The sequence below is a fragment of the Enhydra lutris genome, unplaced genomic scaffold, assembly GCF_002288905.1.
Source record: "Enhydra lutris kenyoni isolate GAN:26980312 unplaced genomic scaffold, ASM228890v2 scaffoldscaffold7, whole genome shotgun sequence".
In the NCBI taxonomy this organism is placed as follows: domain Eukaryota; kingdom Metazoa; phylum Chordata; class Mammalia; order Carnivora; family Mustelidae; genus Enhydra; species Enhydra lutris.
Window position 1 is genome coordinate 33,828,743 of NW_019154091.1, and position 20,725 is coordinate 33,849,467.

Consider the following 20,725-nt stretch of genomic DNA (forward strand, 5'->3'; position numbering starts at 1 on the left):
ATTCTCCCCTAGAGCCTCCAGAAAGAATGCCAAGGACTTCTGACCTCCAGAACTGTAAAATAACTAATATATATATACATATATATATGTATATATGTATCTTTAAAATATATACATATATATTTTAAACTGTAAACTGTAAAATTATATATATTACTTAAAAATAATATATATATATATATATATATATATATATTTTTTTTTAAGTAATCTCTACACTCAATGTGGGCCTCGAACTCATGACGCTGAGGTCAGGAGCTAGATGCTCTACTGAATGAACCAGTCAGGCACCCCAACTTACATTGTTTTTTAACCCACTAAGTTTGTCAAAATTTATTATAGCAACAATAGGACATGAGTACAGGTAGTTTATAATCTAGTAAGAGAGAGAAGGTGGCACAGGCAGCTTTGCTACAATTCAGAAAATAACAAGTATAAAATAGAAACACAAAACCATGCTATGGGAATGCTGATGAAGTGTGTGTACTTCTGGCTGGAGAGATCAGCGAAGCTTCCTGGAGGAGGCAGTCCTGCTGGGCCTTGATGGACTGGGTAGGATTTCAATAGGGGGAGACCCAATAAACGGGAGGAGAAAAGGCACAGAGTTGGCAGGTAGACGATCAAACAAAAAGCTGACGCAGACCTTGTGACCAGCCATTTTTCTCAGAAACAAAAATTACTTGAGTAAGATTTCATACATTCTTCTCAGGATATAATAGGTCTCTAAGTTTGTTTTAAAAAAATGTAGTAATAGCCAACAACATATGATATGTGATAAACTATCCTAAGAATTTAAATACAGAAATCCAGATCTTGGGCAAGAATCCCCATTCTACAGTGAACATGTCATAGGCAAGAGCGAATCTGGCTCATTTTCAGGCAGGCAGGCTTGACAGGGATGAACAGAAAACATACTAAGAGTTAATTAGAACAAACCAAAAGGTAATTCTTTAAAAAGGCATCTGTTAACATTTACAAATTAGATACTTCCTACAACCTTATCAAGCAAGCTACACCAGACAATGGGATCTAACTGAACTGAACCCACTTAGCAGACTGTAGGCTCCGAGGGCTCATAGCGCTGATGATGAAGCAGCCGGTAGAACCCAGTCCCCTTTTGGTAGGTTTTGTTTGTCTGAAGTCAGAGCTCATGATCTGAAGTAATTTTGAATGGCTCTAATTTAGCCTAGGTTTAAGCCTAGGGATTGGGAAGAAAGGAATAGCATTGTCCAGATTGTTGATCTCCATCACCTAAACTCAGCATTGATGGTCTTCTTAGCATGACTTACGGTGACAATATTTTCCCAAGACGGCACCTGTACTCAGGTGCCTTAGCAATACTTGCTTCCTTCTTTATCTTCTGGTGAAATCGATTCCTTTTTGCATGGTTCACATTCGTTGTGGGAAAATTCACAGGAACTGCTGGTCTTCACGGGCCTGCTCCTGTACGAATGGCCTGCTGCTTCGGCCGAAGGTTCCATATCTGTAACATAGGTCTTTGGGTCCTGGGATAGAGCTGCTGCGTGCTCAGGAGACCAACTTTCTGGACAAGAAGAACTGGGCCTGTTGCAAGCGTCCTCATTTCTCTTGCGGCCTGTCGTTCTGTCAAAGCCCAGAAATGTCACCTCAGACTGGCTACATTCAAATGGAACTCTCTGAGTCACTCCATCTTTTCTCAAACCTTTATCATGAGGCAATGAATGATTATTCTGGTTTTCATCATCTTCCACTGGGATACTCGGTACGTTCTCCAAGAACAGAGGAGAGGGACACCTGAAGGACTTCAGGGAGGTGGGAGGGTTCTCGGCAAAATACAAGCCAGCCTGAGCACTTTCAAGAGTGGTTAGCACCTAATTCACCAAGAAGCAAAGAAATATCTACGTTAAGCTTCCATAGCCTCTCCTTTTACCTTTTTTTCCCATCTACCTATTCTGGAATATTCTCTTATTTTCATGAATTAAGTTCAACTATAGAGTTCTGAATGGGAAGGTATTAAAAATAAGCTAAACCCTTTCAGTTTAATGAGTAAATTAAAAGACTTAAAGCCAAATATAAGACACCCGCCTGAAGTAAATACCAAGAGACTTGAGTTGAGGCTCAGATTTGCCACCGACTACTGTGTGACCTGGGGTGAGTCTCTGTACGTTTTTTACTTCAACCTTAATATGTGGAATACTGGAAAGGGTCAGGGTCCAGGGGACCCAATCTGTAGTTGTCAAATGCCAGAATTACCTATAGGAGCCTTCTTAAAATACAGATCCCTTGGCCCCAACCTAAAGATCGTCACCAACAACATATGAAGATAGGGGCCCAGGAATCTGTATTTTAAAAGCTTCTCAGTTGATTTGGATGTGCAGCCCAAGTTGAGAAAACTGCTGACCTTGTCTGGAAGAACATGTAACATCTCTTCACACACACGTGTAATTTTTAAAAATACCTTTAGAGAACCTCACTACTTACAAAGTGCTTCCATACACATCACCTCATTTAATCTGCACAAACAATATTATTGTTCCCATTTCACAGATAATAAAGCTAAGGCTCAGATAAAGGTAATGAGTATCACTGGCCAGTAAGGAGCAGATCTGTTGTTTGACCTCAGATCTGGCTCCCAATTCCATGTTTCTTCTACTATATATCTCATAGCTTTTTGGGGGCCCAACATTGGTCTCATAGCTCTTACTGGTGGTGCTAAGCCCAAAATGTAGCTCTGACTCCCAGGCCAGTGCTCCTTACATTCAGATTCTGTTGACCTCTTGTTTAAAACCCTTTCATAGCTCTACGATAGACTCAGGGTAAAACCCCAAATCCCGGAATGGAATTCATGTCCCTCTATCACCTGAAACTTTCTATCATTTTAAGCACCCCAGCTTTTCCGTCACCATATCCCACGTCCATGAACTGCCTGCGGTATTAGTGCCATAAAACCCATCATCTCTGAGCTGGATTCTCCCTGACTAACATGTCTTTCTGTCCTTACTGTTGCCTAAATTCACCCTTCTTTAGACTAGAGCTCAGCCGTCACCTCCATCGACAGGCTTCCTTGACTTGGTATGTGTTCCGACTCTACGCTCCCATATTGACCTGGGCTTCCACCTACAATCACGCTTATCTCTCCATCCTGGAATGCCATGTTAAGTAAACCGACTCTCACTTTGGACTGTGAGTTTGAGGACAGCAACTGTCTCTTGATTACTGTTGTACCCTCAGCACCCAGAACCAAGTCCAGCACATGTCAAGTAAGCACTAGCTAAATATTTGTTGAACAAATAAGCAAATCAATGAATGGATGATTAAATTGATGAGTAAATTTAAAAAATCAATAGAGGAAATATATAATGCGTTTTTAATGGACCAGATCTCTAAACGAGTGTTGAATAAAATTCTCTTCGGACTACTCACTTAAGTGTTTTCATTAAATTTTTGTGGTGCCCTGGTCTCACCCAGCAATGACCTCTGCCAGAGTACCAAATACTGTGACTTGGTGACTTGCAAAAACTATGAGGCTAGAATTCTCTGTTAGGGGCTGGATTTGCCCCATTGATAAAGAATTTATCACAAATTGTGTCACTTAGACACAATTTATCCAGCTCAGATTTTCTATGGTTCTGTGGGCTTGGTTTTGAATAAAACCATGTGTACGCACTTCATCCATTGATGGTCTTAACTTTGCCCGCGAGATAGCACACTGGCCTGCCAAAGAGAAGAGCCTGGCAGAGAAATTCCGAGGACAGGGATGCACTTTCTTATCTAGAAATGAAAGACATGAATCGAGGCCTCTCTTCTCCATCAATTCCATAAGGAGGTCTCTCTAGGAAGAGAAGAAGACAACTTTATCTTTCAGAACTCTACCCCCGAAATGACGGGGAGATAGGAACAGAAATAAAGATAATTCTCACCAGCTGGATATGCTTTGGATCATCTAACACCACTTTACAACCTGTCAGAACTTCCATTATTACCTATGGGAAACATATAATAAAATGAGTTACATATGTTAAACACCTCCATAGAGTCAGTTGCAGTGATTAACCTTGACAATAGATAACGTTCACTCTACTCAATAACTACCATTTTACTATTTGACTGATTACATAACATTAACATATAAGACAAGAGCAACAGTAAATCAATAGGTCTAAAAGTGAAAGCCCTTAAAAAAAATTTCTTAGAATTTAGAGCATTCCTAGCCATCAGCTTTCCTCCTTGGTTGACTGGGAGCTGGTACTCACAATTCCAAAGCTGTAGACATCCGTCTTAATGGAAAGTTTGCCCTGTCTGATGTACTCTTCAGGCATATACCACAGATGTTTACTGCTGCTGCTGGTCATGCTTATGGTCGAGCTCTGATGTTCCAGGTGGGGTCGGAAGTGTGCCATGCCAAAATCAGTTAGTTTGGGTTGGAACTGATCATCCAGAAGTATGTTTGCACTAAAATTGTAATCAAGGACCAACAAGACAAAAACATAAAGGCATTCTGGTGAAAAACAAAACGACAAGCTCAGTTAATTCCAAACGCCAACAACACAAAGACATACATAGTCTTCCATGAACTAGAGGTTATTTTCTCATTTTTCTTAAAGTATAAATACAAGTATTATATGAGACTCTACAATGAAAACCTGAGGTGCCTGGGGGTCTCCGTCAGTTGAGCGACCGACTCTTGATTTCAGCTCAGGTCGTCATCTCAGGGTCCTGGGATTGAGCCCCCTTGAGCTCCATGCTCAGTGGGGCATCTGCTTGGGATTCTTTTTCCCTCCACCCCTCGCCCCATTTGTGCACACGCTGTCTCTCACTCTCTCTCTTTCAAATAAATCAATCAATCCTAAAAACATAAAGTAAGCTGGAAACCTGACTTAGGAACAGTGAGCTTTTCAAATTTATAGATACATATAGGGAATTGCTGGGTAAAGTTGATGTTTTGCCAGCAAGAGAAACTAAAGTTAAACCAAAGCAGCTTTCCTGGTGCTCTTCTGATACACAACGAGGACATGAACTGGGTTTTAATCAGCTATTAATCAAGTACCTGTTAGGTGCCCAGAGCTGTGCTGCGGAATGCCCAGCCTATCAGCGGAGAGCCACTAACCTGCCATGAGGTGAGGAATCCTCCTGCCTTAAGGATAACCCTAGTCCACTGTCCCATCTCTACGGACTTTCTATGGAGTAAAGACAACAATGTGTTTGAGACTTATTTAGAAGATAAACACCTGTAGAGGTAAAGGCGAAGTGTTTAGAGTCAGTTTTAGCTACCTGTCCCATAAAAACCTTAAGAATCACTTAACATCATGGCTGACAGTAAAGTAAGCCTCAGCTGACTTTTATCCTCCAAAGGCTGCCATAGCAGGGAAGGGAAAGGCCAAGCCCATGCATTTCGCACCGCCCACACCTGCTGGGAGACCCAGCTCTGCCCTTCCCTGGCTCCCTGACTGTGGCTGGCTTACTTCGCCCCATTTGAGTCAGTGTCGTTTTCCTCGCTAGTGAAATGAGGCGAACAAGGGGACTCACAGACCTGAATATAAACAGCCCACTACCTGGCATACAATAATGCCCAATAAATGGTAAGGAAGATGAAAATTAGTAACAAATGATAAGAGGGCAGATGGATGTTGATAAAGGGGTGGGTGGGCCAAGAGAAAGTTTCTGTTTCTCCGTTTTGCTTGGGGAGGTCTTCAGAGTTTGCTTTTTGTTCCTGGAAACCAAAGATTCTAATACCAGGCCTGCCCATCCAAAACGACAAGTGGTATATTTACAGTATTACACATTGTGATTAAATGTGGATGGGGCACCTGGGTGGCTCAGTGGGTTAAGCCTCTGCCCTCAGCTCAGGTCATGAATCCCTGGATCAAGCCCCATATTGGGATCTCTGTTCTCTGCTTATTTTTTAAATAAAATCTTTAAAAAAAAAAAAAAGGTGGTAACAGCGGGGCACCAGGGTGGCCCCATCAGTGAAGCGTCCAACTCTTGATTTCAGCTCAAGCTGTGATCTCAGGGTCGTTGAGATCGAGCCCAGGCTCCACACTTAGTGCAGAATCCGCTTGAGATTCTCTCTCCCTCTCCCTCTGCTCCTCCCACTCCTGTCTCTGACTCTCTAAAATAAATAGATAAATCTTTTTAAAAAATAGTATTAATAGCTACGGGAAAAGAACAAGAAATTCTTAATCCTGAAAAAATACTGCATCTTACAAAAGTTCTAGAAGTCCCCCGCTGGCCCTGTACAGGTAGGCTGATAGGCAGAATCTAGTTTCACAAGTCTGAATTGCAGGTGTTCTAATAATCCAGAGTACTCAGAGTCCTAGTTCTGTTTCAAGGATTCAAAGCTGGATCTTTAAGAATTCCAGCCTGGGGACACCTGAATGGCTCAGTCGGTTGGCTGGCCATCAGCCTTCGGCTCAGGTCATGGTCTCTGGTTCCTGGGATCGATCCCTGTGTCAGGCTCTCTGCTCAGTGGGGAGTCTGCTTCTCTCTCTCTCTCTCTCTCCCCCTCTGCCTCTTCCCACTGCTTGTTCTCTCTCTCTCTCATGTGAATGGATAAAATATTTAAAAAGAAGAAAAAAAAAGATTTCTAGCTTAGACTTTGTCTAGAACTGAGTTGCCAACAGACAGCATGAAGACATTCCACAGGACCCTTTAGGGATCCAGAAGAACACATTCTCAACTTGATGTCACTCTCTGTCCTTTAAGGGTGGCAGGAGAATTGCAAAATCCAAAGAGCCCACCTCATGTATCTGTCCCAGCACCCACACCTGTTGTGGGACCCAGGCATGTATGAGAACGTTAGAGGGTCCAGCCCTCCAGACTTGGATCAGTCCTCAACTGTATCAATCCCAGTCCTCATTTTTCTCCTGACCTTGTCTCTTCTCTATATATGGCAAACCTGGCAGCTCCCAAGGGCAGCCTGGGTTACGTACATCTAGGTCACCCACCTTCTATCTCTTCTGGAAAACAGTGTTGACGATCCTGACAAACCTCTGAAGATGTGGGCCCCCTAGAGGCAGACCCTACCTTCTCTCCAGCTCCAGATAAGAATAGACATTGAGTTCATAATTACTTCTTCCATAGGTACGTGTACACTTCAAGTGTTCCGATCAAGGAGGCAGCTTCTGGAGAGCCCTTGATCATTTCAGAGCACCAGGATATTTAATTTAGGAGTTTGCCACATGTGCCGGGAGGTGAGATGGGCAGAGAGGTTCATTAACTCCCATTACCAGGACCCCATCCTCTGCTCCCCAGCTTCTGCTGCACTGACAGCCTCGCTCTCTTCTGCACACATCCCCTCCCACTGCACGCACACACTGGATTTCAGCACAGAGAGACAGCAAAGCTCTGAAGGCCAGAGTTTCAGTGTCAAACATCTTGCCCTCTTCCTCCTCAACTCCAGCTCTAAAGAAGGTATAATAAAATCATAACTTAAAATGCTAGACCCATGAGGATGCAAAAGCTGATTTTGTAAAACATTTAGAATTCCTGAAGAATGGGTCTTTTCTAAGCACAAGAGAAAAAAAAAACAACCAAGCATCAAAAACAAAATCGTAATCTAATCCCTTGGTTTGGCCCTCAGCAAAGCTAGTGGGAAGCTGTCAGCAACTGACTCATGCTTTCGACAGACTTTGGGGGAACGGGTAACCACAATGCGTGACACAACATCACCCACAGAGGACTTCGGGTCAGTGAGAGGCCGGCAGTAAGAGTGTGAAATCGTCCTAGGGCACTGCATTTACACTTTTAATGATGATATTTGGTGAAAAGACCAGCACACTTTCGAGCGTGTAACACGGATTTTGAGTGCAGTGATTTACTCCATTCTAAACAAAAGTCAGCAGGAGCTGAGGTAGAAGAATGTTCTGTTTTAAGAAAGTAGGAATTGCAAAAGACCTTTCAACAGTAAGTTCCATCCTAATTCTTTCCCTTACTACAGCCTTGAATAGAACACGCTATGCCTTCAACTATCACGCAGGTCAATGGAATATGGGGGTAATATATAATATATAATATCATATAATTATAATTATATATAATTATATATTATATAATAATATGGGGTAATATATAATATATAATATGGTAATAATATGGGGTAAAAACAGACTAATAAAAGAAAGACAACATAAACTAACTGCAATCATATAACCCTATGATTAATTGAACAAATGAGCAGCTTGCTAGCTATCGTGCTTACCAAAGAGGCAGACGAGAAATACAGGTAATGGTCCACACCTTTAATTTCGTGTCTCCACAACCTGCTTCTCTATTCTTTTCCATAAAGCTACTTACTATAACACAGACCATCACCTCTCTAGATGATTCTCCTAGGACAAGGATCAGTGGTGGTACAATGAGGAGACAGGGAAAATCCTACACAAGACAGTCAATATGTATCTTGCCTCTGGGGAGTCACATACTTCATCTTTCTATTGCCGGGGGTCTCCAGGACAATTCTTTCTGGGGGACTTGAACCTCCCAAAGGCTACAAGGTTTGCTTTCTTTGCACACTAGTTTTTCTCCTGATTTAGTCAAAGCCATTGGGCCTAAAATCTAAAGCATGATGATACCTCTAGATTTTAATGCAGATTTTGAATGGAAGTGCAAATACACATTTGACAGGGAAGCACATAACTGGTTTTTAAAAAGACGTATTTTTAAGGGATTTTAGGGGGAGTTATTGATACAAAGTAGCCCAGTCTCTGAGTGCCTGGCAATTCTCCAGAAAAGTCTGGACTCCCACGAATTGGTCCCAGAGATAAAGAGGACCCACTGCCCACTTTGTGACAGCCTGAGGCAATAGGACATCTTGCTGTCTGTCACAGCTGTTATGACACCACCATACCCCTCACCGGATGAGGCAAGATCCAGCTTCTCAGGGAACCTACAGGTTACTGGAAAAGGGCATACACACCCTCTCCCCCACCACTTCAGCAAGCCATACATCTGTCGAAGCTGAAGCCCTTTCTTTCCCCTCCAATTGCATGACCTTCTCTTTCTTTTCCATTGAACCCAGGCAGAACTCAGAGACAGTATTAAAGGTGGTTATTGCTTTTTTGATGACTTAATGAGTCCTAGGCTCTCCATGTAAAGGCCCAGCCAGTGACACATATTCCTGCCTTTAATGTGAAATTTTGTCTCTAACCAAACCAGCACAACTTCCCTAAGGCTGAGTTTCCTCCTGGATAAAAGATCTGAGAAGGCTCACCTCTCAGGGTTATTGCAAGGATTAAATGAGAAAATGTAATCAGAAGGCCTGCTACACAGGGAGGGCCCTGAAATATACTCTGAAGGATGTAGGCTGGCCTTTGTCCATCCTACACCCACCCTAAAATCCCAGGAAACTGGTTGGGTAGCTCTAGAAGTTCAAGGCACCAGTCTGAAGTCACCGCAGTACAGAGGGATGCACGTGACCCTGGAGAGCTGAGGATCCTCGAGTGAATTAGTGTCAGGGCATCTGTTGAGTTTCAGAAGAGTTCCAGAGAAGTTCTGACCTGACTAAAGTAACATTTCCAGATACTCTCAGATCGTGGAGAGAAAAAAGAATTGTTTGGCATAAATGCGTGCATGCACATCTGTACACATGTGTATAAATAAGTGAATGTTGGGGTTTAGAGACAGTGATGGCAAACATAATTAATAGGGCAAATTTAAATTTATGTACTAAATAAATAAATAAATTTATGTACTATTTAATTGTGCTGGCAGCCCTGAGAAAAAAAATGCACCTATCTGGAAATTTTAGAAGAAGGGAGACACTCAGGGGGAAATAGGGAAATCTGAGGAAAAGCAATTGTTTGTGTCTAAAATGGTTCTGAAAAACAAAAGTACGTCTTTGGGGTGCGGGGAGAGGAGAGGGAGGAGACTCATTAATGAAACAATCAACCAAACAAATGGACTTTGCATTCCTGGCAGGTTTTACATCCCTACCAAATATGGAGCTGAGCAGAGTCCTGGCCACACACATCAGGTCTGGGGGGTAAATGTAGGCAGAGCTTGGGTCCTCAGGCAAGGGTGACATGGTTGTAGGAACGGGCCTATCTGTGGCTTCTGGCCTCCCACCCAGCCACTCGGTGTTTCTAGTCCCTCACAAAGGGAATTCTCCACGCATTAACTACCACCATACATCTCTGATCATTTTCCCTTTTTAAAGAATTCATTTTTAAGCATATGGCTTTTCCCCTCCTTTCCTTCCTAAACCACCTCCCTTGTATGAAAGGCTGTTTTACTTGGCAGGAGACACATGGCAATAGAGACAGAGAACATGATCTTAGAGGAAACATTAGAAATGTTCACTGAGATTATCTCGGCTTTGGAAACATTAACAGGAATGAATGCCTGGGATGAAAAATGCTGAGGATAAAACGCATTTCACTTTAAAATCATTCATAAATGTGAAAACAATTAAGCCGGCTAAGGGATAGGATGGAAATAACAAGAAAGTTTACTGCTTTCAGATGCTTTTACGTGATTCTGTAAGTCAAAAACATCTTCGTTTCCCGGAGAACAGAGACTTTGCCAAGAACAGAGACTTCAACTCTGCAAGATTCTTTTCTTTAAATCCTTTTCCTCCTTAAATTCCACCATCTGGAAGTGAATTTTGTTTTTATAACATTCTCTTTGAAGAGTTCAAATTACTAAGACATTTTTGGGCTAACTAAACCACCAGACTTCTTGAAAATACCTTTGAAATGTGGGCTTGGCTTCCTCCTTGGGTGTTCTACAGCTATGTCCTCAGTGTCTCCTTAGAAGACTAGTTATTCTCATTGCTTGAACAAGATGAAGATTCCCAAAACAGACCTCCAGGCCTAATCTCCCCTCAAAGTCTGCTGCCTACTGCCATTTTCACTAGGCGCTCAATGTCAACATTTCCCAAGTTTGCACTCGTGACGGTTTCTTCTCCTGCCCAGTTTCTCCGTCTGCCCAGAAAACCAACATGCTCCCAGGAATCCTGGCTCAGAACACTTAATTGCTTAATAAGACCGTGATTGTTGGACCCACACAAACCTGGAACCCTACCTCCTTCCCCATCTGCAGACATGGGATAGAGGCCAATTACAAAACTCTCTAAATCCGCGTTCTCCTCTGTCACACTGAGATAAGACCAATGATACCCAAACTCAGGGCTGTTGGGAGGAGTAAGTTACTCAATGAGCTTTTCTGTCACGTCTAAAGTCAGGCTGACCTTCACCAAGTTCCTTAATCTGTCTGCAGTTGATGAGCCCCCCTGAATCCATTAGCACTCACTAAGGCAGTCTGCGTAGGCAGTGCTAAGTACTGTCTGTCTGGAGACTTTCTTTATACTGTTCCCCTCACCTGCAAGGTACCTATTTTCATATTCATTCAAATGAAATTTTATTTTTCATTCAAATCCTTATTTTCATTCAAATCCTCTTTGCAGCCCAAGATTCACTTCTTCCCTGAAGTTTTCACTCTGCTACCCTGAATTTCAGTCGTGTTTCTTTCTCCAACTTCCCACTGTGCCGCCCCAACAATACCATTTGGCACTTACTCAGAAACCAGCTTATGTTGTTTACATAAGCATAATGCTGAGTCCATAGGCGATATCAAGCAAATATGTGTTGATCTGATCAATTTGTTCATTAAGAGAATTTGAAACCATAAGCGGACCCACACCACTCCCTCTATGGCAAATAGATGACCCAAATGTTGCCAAAGCATCTTCCAGGTTCCTTGGCAGACATCACTAATTGAGTTCAGAATGCACCCACCCCAGGTTCCTTTTCAACACTGCAGGTAGGAAGTCATTACCAATCCATCAATGATGGAATGTGGGATGAAACAGATTTGTCCTTTTTTTTTTTTTTTTCCAAAATAGCTTCTTAATGGCAGAGCCAGGACTAAAGCCTAACCCTCCTTTTTCCGTTTGCTACTCTTTCAATTTACCATAGTTGGCTGAAAGAAACCTTTTTATTCAGCTATTCATAAAAGATAAAAACTCTTGATTACCAAGCAAATGTAAAATGAAATTCATCTTGTGTTTCCTTGGAGTATATACAGATAATCATAGTGGCAGAACAACGGTTAATGGGCAAGTCACAGGAAGACAGATTTTAGCTCAAAATAAATGAAGTTCCAGGGGTTAGAGCTGCATCCAAATGGAGTACTAATAACGTGCTGTACAAGGGTCCAAGGACAGGCTGGACGAGATGCTTAGAGACAGTGTCCATGACATGGGAGGAATGACAGCTTACTGCTAAGCCTGGCCCTGGGCTTCACACTCATTACCTCACTGCCTCCCCCTAACTCTGGGAAGAAGTGCAGAAGTCACCTACCCATTTCCACACAAGGAGTTTTACTTTATTATAACAGTAGAACATAATCCTTAATTAAAAAATTTTAAAACAGGGGCACCTGGGTGGCTCAGTGGGTTAAGCCTCTGCCTTCGGCTCAGGTCATAATCCCAGTGTCCTGGGATCGAGCCCCGCATTTGGGCTCTCTGCTCAGCGGGGAGCCTGCTTCCTCCTCTCTCTCTGCCTGCCTGCCTACTTGTGATCTCTGTCAAATAAATAAAATCTTTAAAAAAAATTTTTAAAACATGATAGAAAAGGAAAAAACAAACCATTCGTGAAAAAGCCATAGTCTCTCCATCTAAATTCATAGTGTGGTATGTTTTAATCTTTTTTTTTTTTTAAGCTAGGCTCCACGCCCAGCACAGAGTCCAACACAGGGTTTGAATTCATGGCCTCAAGACCTGAGAGCCAAGAGAAAGAGCCAGTGGCTTAACCTGCTGAGCCACCCAGGTACCCCTTAATCTTTTGAAAAATTCATGAATTTGTAGTTCTGCAAAGTCATAACTGTACATTGTATACTAGTTCAATTTGGCTTTTTTAACTTAATTTTACTTTGCGTGCATTGTTCCATGTTATTTCATACTATTAAAAACATTATTTAATGATGTCAAATGATATACAGCAAACTCTCCTGCGACTTATCAATCTGAGGTCCAAATGAAGAAAAGAAAATAAAGGTAATGATATCTTCCTTTTCTTACTCCATCAAAAACAGAGCCCTGACTTAGTCTTAGAAAAGGTCACTGCCGAACACCTTTTTTTTTTTTTTTTTTAATTTGACAGAGATCACAAGCAGGTAGAGACGCAGGCAGAGAGAGAGGGGGAAGCAGTCTCCCCAATGAGCAGAGAGCCGGATGATGCGGGGCTCGATCCCAGGACCTTGAGATCATGACCTGAGCCGAAGGCAGAGGCTTAACCCACTGAGCCACCCAGGCGCCCCCGCCGAACACCTTTTGAGATGTCTTTTTTCGAGCCAATTATCAGGGCCGTGCAATAAAATGACAACTCTCCTAGAAGTGGCCTTTCCTTCCAAAGAATGAGAAAATGTATTTGACACGGGCAGAAGAATAGGAATCTCAGACCTTCCTCAAAGCACTAGCCTGGACAAACAGGGACCAAGAATCAGGGATGTCGAAGTTTAAAGCAAAGTGAAGAGTTCATTTGAAAGAATCAGGAGGGTAATCTGGGTCAACCAATCCACATCCGGTCAAGACTGCTGAAGGCTGAATGTCGTTACCATCAGATGTTCAGTGCCCCGAATGAAAGAAGTTGATCTCATTCCAGTTTCTAGAGAACAGGTGCACACAAGGAAAGGGGGAGGGGGAGGGTCTACCTATAGTTATAGTTGGTACTAATTAACCTTCTCGCTGGCAGGCTCAGCAGAAAGGCCAAGAGTTCATTGGCAGTAGAAGGGATTGATTTGCTCTGGAACAGACAGCGACACACTGATGAGCCCTGTGAAACCATAATCTCAAAAAAAATGCCCACAGCCCCGGAACGCCACACCCTGACACATGCCCGAGCGGGCATAATTGATAGATGGTTATGTCTGGGTGCTCGATCCCTTTGGAAAACCCAGAAAGGCAACAACCCTCAGCAGCCCCTTCCCCACCTAAAAAACATAAAATATGCTGGTAGCGCATATCCAGTTTGAATCCTGCCTCCTCCATGAAATTCTCTGTCTCTGACCAGATCTCTTTTGTTTGCCTGTATCTGTAACACTGCTGGGCACTCTGTCTAGCAGTGTTACTGAAATTATTTTATAGTTGACCACATCCAGACAAGTACCTGAGATACTGGCCAGGAAGCAATAGCCTCCTTCTAAGTGTGAGACATCGTAAGAGACTCCAGAATCTTTCTGTTCCCACCTATAGTCCCAGAAACGTCTCAAGAGTCCCTTCAGCCTGCTTAGCATGCAACCCCACTGTACCCCTGCCCCCCACATTACTCATCCCTCCCAGGAGCCCTTTCCTTCTCCAGTCTCATCCCTTCCTCTCCAGTCAACCCATTTTTCTGGATTTCATTAAACACTCTTTACTTGATCTTTCCGTTGAACAAATTATTGCCTCTGCTAGGAACATTCTCTCTTGTTCTTTCAACCAATCCACTGCCATGACCCATCTCCTCAAAGGCTGGGCTTGGAACTCTGCAAGTAGAATGACCCTTCTCAGACCAGGCAGGCATTGGGCTTCTCTAGTGTTGTAGCATATATTTTCTGTGTTGGTGTTATCCCTCTGCTCACCAGGTGGAACCTTCAAGGACAATATCATGACCACCAGCATCTACCCGACGTGGTCTAATACAAGGCTCTCCAAATACAAGATGTTCCCTAAATATTTGTAACCTAAAATAAACTTGATGTTCAAGATGTTCAATAAATATAAGTTGACACAGAAGTGGTTTTTCTTAAAACAGAGCTTGGTTTGTGGGTCCTACTTTCCAAACACAGTAAGCGGATGATGGAGGTGAATGCCATGCATAGAATGTTTGTGTTCCCCTCCAAATTCATAAGCTGAAATCCTAATCCCCAGTGGGGTGGTATGTAGAGGTGAGACTTTCAGGAGGGGAGTAGGTCAAGAGGGCAGAGCCCTCATGACTGGGATAAGTAACCCTATAAAAGAAGGCCCAGAGAGATCCCTTGCCCCTTCCACTCTATGAGGACAGAGGAAAGATGGGCATCTATGAGTCAGAAAGTGGATCTTCACAAGACACAGAATCAGCTGGTGCCATGATCTTGGACTTCAGCCTTCAGAACCGTGAGCAATAAGAGTGTGTTTAAGTCACCCACTTTCTAGTATTTTGATTATAGCATCCTGAATGTATTAAGAGCGGTAAGCTAAAGGACAGATTCGCCATCATATCTCTTAGCCTTTGCCACCGGCTTCCTACCACATCTCCACCAATTATAAGAGAAGCCACCATTCGACCATTTGATAAGCACATTCTCTGCCAAGCACCAAATATAGTTTATGTCACCTAATCCTAAGAGATAGATGCTGTTAGTGTTCTATTAGCATTTTGCAGAGAGAAACACTGAGGCTTACAGAAATTAAGCAATTTGCTCAGAATCACGTTAAGCAGAAAGTCGGTTTCTTAAATCAGATGTCTCTGAAACATTAGGGGATAGTGAGATAAGAGGAAAGGATGGGAAGAAGGTGGGTGGGGAGGGAAGCAGATGAAAAAGAAAAATCATTTGGGTCCATTCTGCAGAGCACGAGGCAGTCATCTCTCTCCCCAGGACGGCAGTGGCTGCAGGGGTGTGGCCCAGATCCCTCCTTCAGGACCCAGGGAGACAAACCCCAGCCAGGGAGAAGTGGCTGCTGATGGTGCACAGCTAAACCTCTACCTGGAACCTGCCCTTGGCTGAGGGGAGCTACCTCGCCCAAGTCAGAGTCCAAGTCACAGTCCCACGCAGGACTGATCAGATTCTACCACCATATCTCAGCTCAGCTTCTCCAACTGCCCAATTCTGCCTTCCTTCTTCCCTTCCTCAACCCTGTTGTTCCTGAGAGCACTTGAAAACCCTCCTGCGGCCAAGTCATTCCTTTCTGAGCCTATTTCCTGGGAACGTGCCTGAAGACACCTATCCACAATGAAAAAATGGGTGTCAGGACCACTGCCTGAGCTCTCACCTAATCCCTGCAGAAAGAGGCTGCAGGACACATCCCCGGCTGCTGAAAGCCTTGGCCATGGGCAGGGACTGGATGTGTAGCCCTCCATCCTGACGCTCCCTTGTTCCCGTTGGTGGCCTTCCCCATCTCCCTTGTCTGTCAAAGACCAGAACCTTGACACTCTTATCTCTTTTCACCCCTCTCTTCCAACAAGTTCCACGTTCAGGAAAGGATGTGATGAGCTCAGTCACACAAAAGAAAAATTAATGCCACTAATGTGTTACCACTTGGGATGGAAAAGAAGCTAGGCTTACTTTAAGTTTAAACCAAAAGAATATATGCACAGCAATATTCCAGATATTTATTTATCAGGTAAAATACTGGGCTGAGTTGGTGGTGAGGTAGGTGGGTCGTTTCTGGTTGGGGGTGACCACCTCAGCCCTTTGGGACAGACCCCTGATTCCGTTGCTGTGCATCTCTGACCCAGGTCTCCTGAGGGAGCACCCACTCTGTGCTGATTCTCTGGGGTCAGCAGAGTTAATGAATTACCCCAGCACCGGGGGAGCAGACACCTGTAAGTGGTTTCCGCACACACCCAGGACTCAGGAAAAATCTAGAGTCTTTTGATATGGAGTTCATTCTACCAGAAAAACAAAGAAGTAAGCAATCGGTCCCTCTTTGCTCAACTCAAAAGCACACTAAAAGCTTTTTCAAGATACCGGGAGATGGTTCAGAAGAGGCAGAAGCCTTTTAAATTCAGTCATCCCTGCTACTCAGCCACGGTGTATTTACCTACTTTTGGACAGATTAGAGATGAAGGGCACACAGGAAAAATCCACCAGGGGGATTTTGCTACAGAGTATCTACTCTCTGTCTGAATGATTCTTTAGGTCTCCTGAAAAAAAAAAGGTGGAAGATGTTGCTTCTAATTTTCTCGTGTCTCAAAAACGAGCACCAGGAGTTGCTGCTTTGCTTGTCACAGATGAATACGTAAAGCTAAGAGGCTTTAGGCTCAGTGGAATCAGAAAGACACTGGAGACTCAGGGACAGAGAATTTTAATTACCGTCTACTGTCTACTGCTGTTATCTTGCTTGGAATCTCTGTTTAAGTCACTTAACCTTTCCTTCAAACTCACTTAAAAGGAAAAAAGTGAGAGTAATAAGGTTCATTTCAAAGTTTAGTGTCAGGTATAATTACACAAATAGTGTCTATTCTACGCTGTTCATTAATAATTCCCAAAGATAATATAAACTCTCCCTTTGGCCATATAAATGTGGCTTTTAAAATTGGGTAGGTGTAATTTTCATTAATAAAAAAAAATGTGAATCACTGTAATGTACACCTGAAACGAATTGGGTACTATATGTCAATTATACTTCACTAAAAAAAAGTAAGGTTGTAAATACTTAGATGAAAATTTTTTTTTTTTAAGATTTTATTTATCTTGAGAGAGAGGTTGCGCACGCACCCATGGGGGTGGGTGGGGGAGGGGCAGAGGGAGAGGGAGAGAGAGAATCCCAAGCAGACTCCATACTGAGGGCAGAGCCCCACACAGGCTGATCCCACGACCCTAACCCACGACCCTGAGACCATCACCCAAACACCATGACCCAAGCCAAAACCACGAGTCAGATGCTTAACCGACGGAGCCACCCAGACACCCTTCTTAGATAAGAATTCTTAATCCTTACACACATACACATACCACAGAAACTACAGGTAGAGAACAGTGTGAAGTCCAACTCAACCGTGATGATGAAAGGGGCTTTTGGGTGCCACCTAAATCTCTGGGATAATTTACCTTGATACACTGCCACAGATGACCAAACACGGCTCCGTGTTGTGCAAGTACTGAATGGCTTTGGAGGTTCCGATTAAAACACTGATCCGAATGTGCCAAGGGAGCGGGGCCGTGTTACCCTAAAAAGACAGCAGTAGTTGATATGGGAGTGAAACGTATGTCCTCATTACATAGGAGTATGCCAGAAGAAAAGCAGATGATAAGGCGGGAAAAGGCGAGGCAATGAACACTTTGGTTTCCCACAACCTATTTGTAATTCAAGATACATTTTCCTCTGCTGCCAACGGTACCAGGACTTTTTATAGCCAATGGAAATATCCAATAATTTTAACATTAGCTTAATCAAAATATGGCCAGTAACTATGTTTAAAAGTTCACTAATAAGGGGCACGACATGGGTCAGTCAGTTAAGCATCTGACTCTTGATCTCAGCTCAGGTCTTGATCTCAGGGTCATGAGTTCAAGCCCCACATTGGGCTCCACACTGGGTGTGAAGCCTACTTTAAAAAAAAAAGTTCATTAAATAAGACTTAAAATTATTTGTGGCCTAATAGTGTGGGTTATTGAGAATAATGTTTTTATTCTTCTCCTAACTGAAATGTAACCTATTCAGAAAGAATTTTTAAACTCATCTTTCAAGGACATGAGAAGTCAAAGCATGTATTCAACCTCTTTCTCTTTAAGGAGTTTGTATCACCTTTATGTCTATCCTTTGTATTGAATGGTACTTTGTGTGAAGTTACACGAATAAAAATTATCTAAGAAATAAGAGTAGTTGATGTAAACTCCTTTGAGATATGGAAGCGCTAAGGAGTAAGAACCCAGCAAATCTTTTGGCCACCGTGCTGCACAACACACCACAACTCGGGTATTTAGGCAGTCTTTTTTAAGTGTAAAATATTAATGGATGGAAAAGTCTTCCACTTCCTTGGGAAAGCCACTGGAGGCTATCCCTTCCTGTGAATCCGTGTTGGCCTCCTGGATCCCACAGGACGTTTTAGCAACTTCTTCAAGGCTTCAGTGGGTCAGAGGGCCAGGGAGAGTCACAGGCATGACTTACTACACACTGTAATCTGTCAAAAAGGGATCCATTTCTCATATATGGATAAACCAGGCAGAACTTCTCACTCTCTGTAAAATAGGCAGCCAACTCCAGTATGTTCGGATGATGAAACCTCGAAAGAAAAGATATTCAAATCCATCAGATTGTTTATGCAAATAGGAAATGAACAGCGCTGTGGTTTGGGGGTGATAAGGTGGGATGGGGAATAGGTCTAAAGCAAAACATAAATTTGGCCAAGGGAGAAGTAATCTCATTGGACACGCGGCACAGATTTGTTTCCCAAATTGGTCTAAAGAGCTCTAACAAATACTAGCCACTCTGATTGATTGGGACCATGCAACTATAACTAAAATACCCAAATATAAGAGAAAATTTAAGAAAGTAATGATTTCTGAAGATTTGGCAGTCTTAGGAACTTTACAATAAATAGACGACACTATCTGATATTAAATTATGTTTATCAAAATTGTTTATCAATGTAACTTATTTATTAAGTAAAGAAATATGGTACAAATGAGATTATTTATTTCATTGTTTTAGGTACACTGTGTAAGTCACCAAAATAGAAGAGTACAGAAGACAGTTTTCATTCGTCCATTTAGTCATCCATTCTGTCAGATACTGTGCGAGGCACCAGTCACACCGCTAAAGGCTGTGACATCCAGTGTCTTCATAAAGCTGTACGGTTATCTAAAATTCATGCGATTAATAAAGTCTGATGTTGAAGAACATGTCACTGATTTTTAAATGCCAGAGTTCTGTCAGTGTAGCAGACATTTTCAGACTCCTTTCTTTTATAACTCTATTTATTTTTTTTTAAGATTTATTTATTTGAGAGAGAGCAAAAGTGATGGAGAGAGAGAGCATGCAAGAAGGGAAAGGGGCAGAGGGAGAGAGAGAATCTCAAGCAGACTCCCCACTGAGCATGGAGTCAGATGTGGGGCTCGATCTCACAACTCTGAGATCATGACTTGAGCAGAGCCCCAGAGACGGATGCTTAATAAATTGAGCTACTCAGGTGCCCCAAAACTCTATTTATTTTTTTTTTTAAAGATTTTTATTTATTTATTTGAGACAGACATAGAGAGAACACAAGTAGGGAGCAGGATCAGAGGGAGAAGCAGACTCTCCACTGAGCAGGGATCCGGCCACAGGGCTTGATCCCATGACCCGAGCTGAGCCACTCAGGCACCACCCCCCTCAACACTATTTCTTGAATGCCTGTATCATCACTGTGAAAACTAGTAGAACCCAGGTAACAACTATGAAATACAAAATGTGAAATTCACCCATACCGTGAACTCAGTTCAACTTAAGTATTTACTGGATGCCTACTATGTTCCAGGCATGCTCGGGGATATTAAAATAAAGCTTTTTTTTTTTTTAAAGATTCTATTTATAAACACTTATTATTAGTTTCTTCAATAGCAAAACTTTCCTATAAAACGCACATATGCACACATACACACACACAGCTCCAGATTTCTTTTATTCCTCCCTCCTTAAAGAAGTGTGTGTGTGTGTATGTGTGTGTGTGTGTGTGTGTGTGTGTACATACACAAACACAGACATATTTTTCTTTTAAATATGGCAAAAAATGTCCATGACCCAAAATTCCTACACCTACTATAATCCAGACCATCATTATACAATGAAAAGCAAGGGACTGAAAAGGAATTCAGCTGGTGTGTTTGGCCGCCGAAACAATGGATCTGTACGACTATCTGGGAGTCCTGCCCCTTAAAATCATTCAAAGAGACAGAAATCTTTTTGGAAAGCAGATAGCAGACCTCATACAGACACAGTCACGGCCAGGTGCTCTGCTCTCCTGCTCACAGAGCAGAAACGACCATTTGCTTATTTTTAGATATTACCAATCCAGCAGAAAATTGGACACTGTACCAGTTAGTGAGGTATGGAAGGTGGGGCAGCCATAGATTTCTGGCTTTGCCTCTA

At 42.7% G+C, this 20,725-nt stretch overlaps 1 protein-coding gene across 2 annotated transcripts in view; it reads right to left on the reverse strand.

Moving 5' to 3' along the window:
* Positions 1–297: 297 nt before the first annotated feature.
* Positions 298–20,725, reverse strand: part of LOC111141982 (interleukin 1 receptor associated kinase 3) — a 54,015-nt gene continuing 33,587 nt past the window's right edge. For both annotated transcript variants that reach the window (XM_022494885.1, XM_022494884.1), the window contains 6 exons: positions 18,767–18,881; positions 17,707–17,825; positions 4,233–4,431; positions 3,900–3,962; positions 3,647–3,811; positions 298–1,850 (listed from right to left, as the gene is read on the reverse strand). In XM_022494885.1, coding sequence (XP_022350593.1) covers positions 1,332–1,850; positions 3,647–3,811; positions 3,900–3,962; positions 4,233–4,431; positions 17,707–17,825; positions 18,767–18,881 — 1,180 coding nt within the window. In that variant the 3' untranslated portion in view covers positions 298–1,331. The remainder of the gene's footprint in view (positions 1,851–3,646; positions 3,812–3,899; positions 3,963–4,232; positions 4,432–17,706; positions 17,826–18,766; positions 18,882–20,725) is intronic.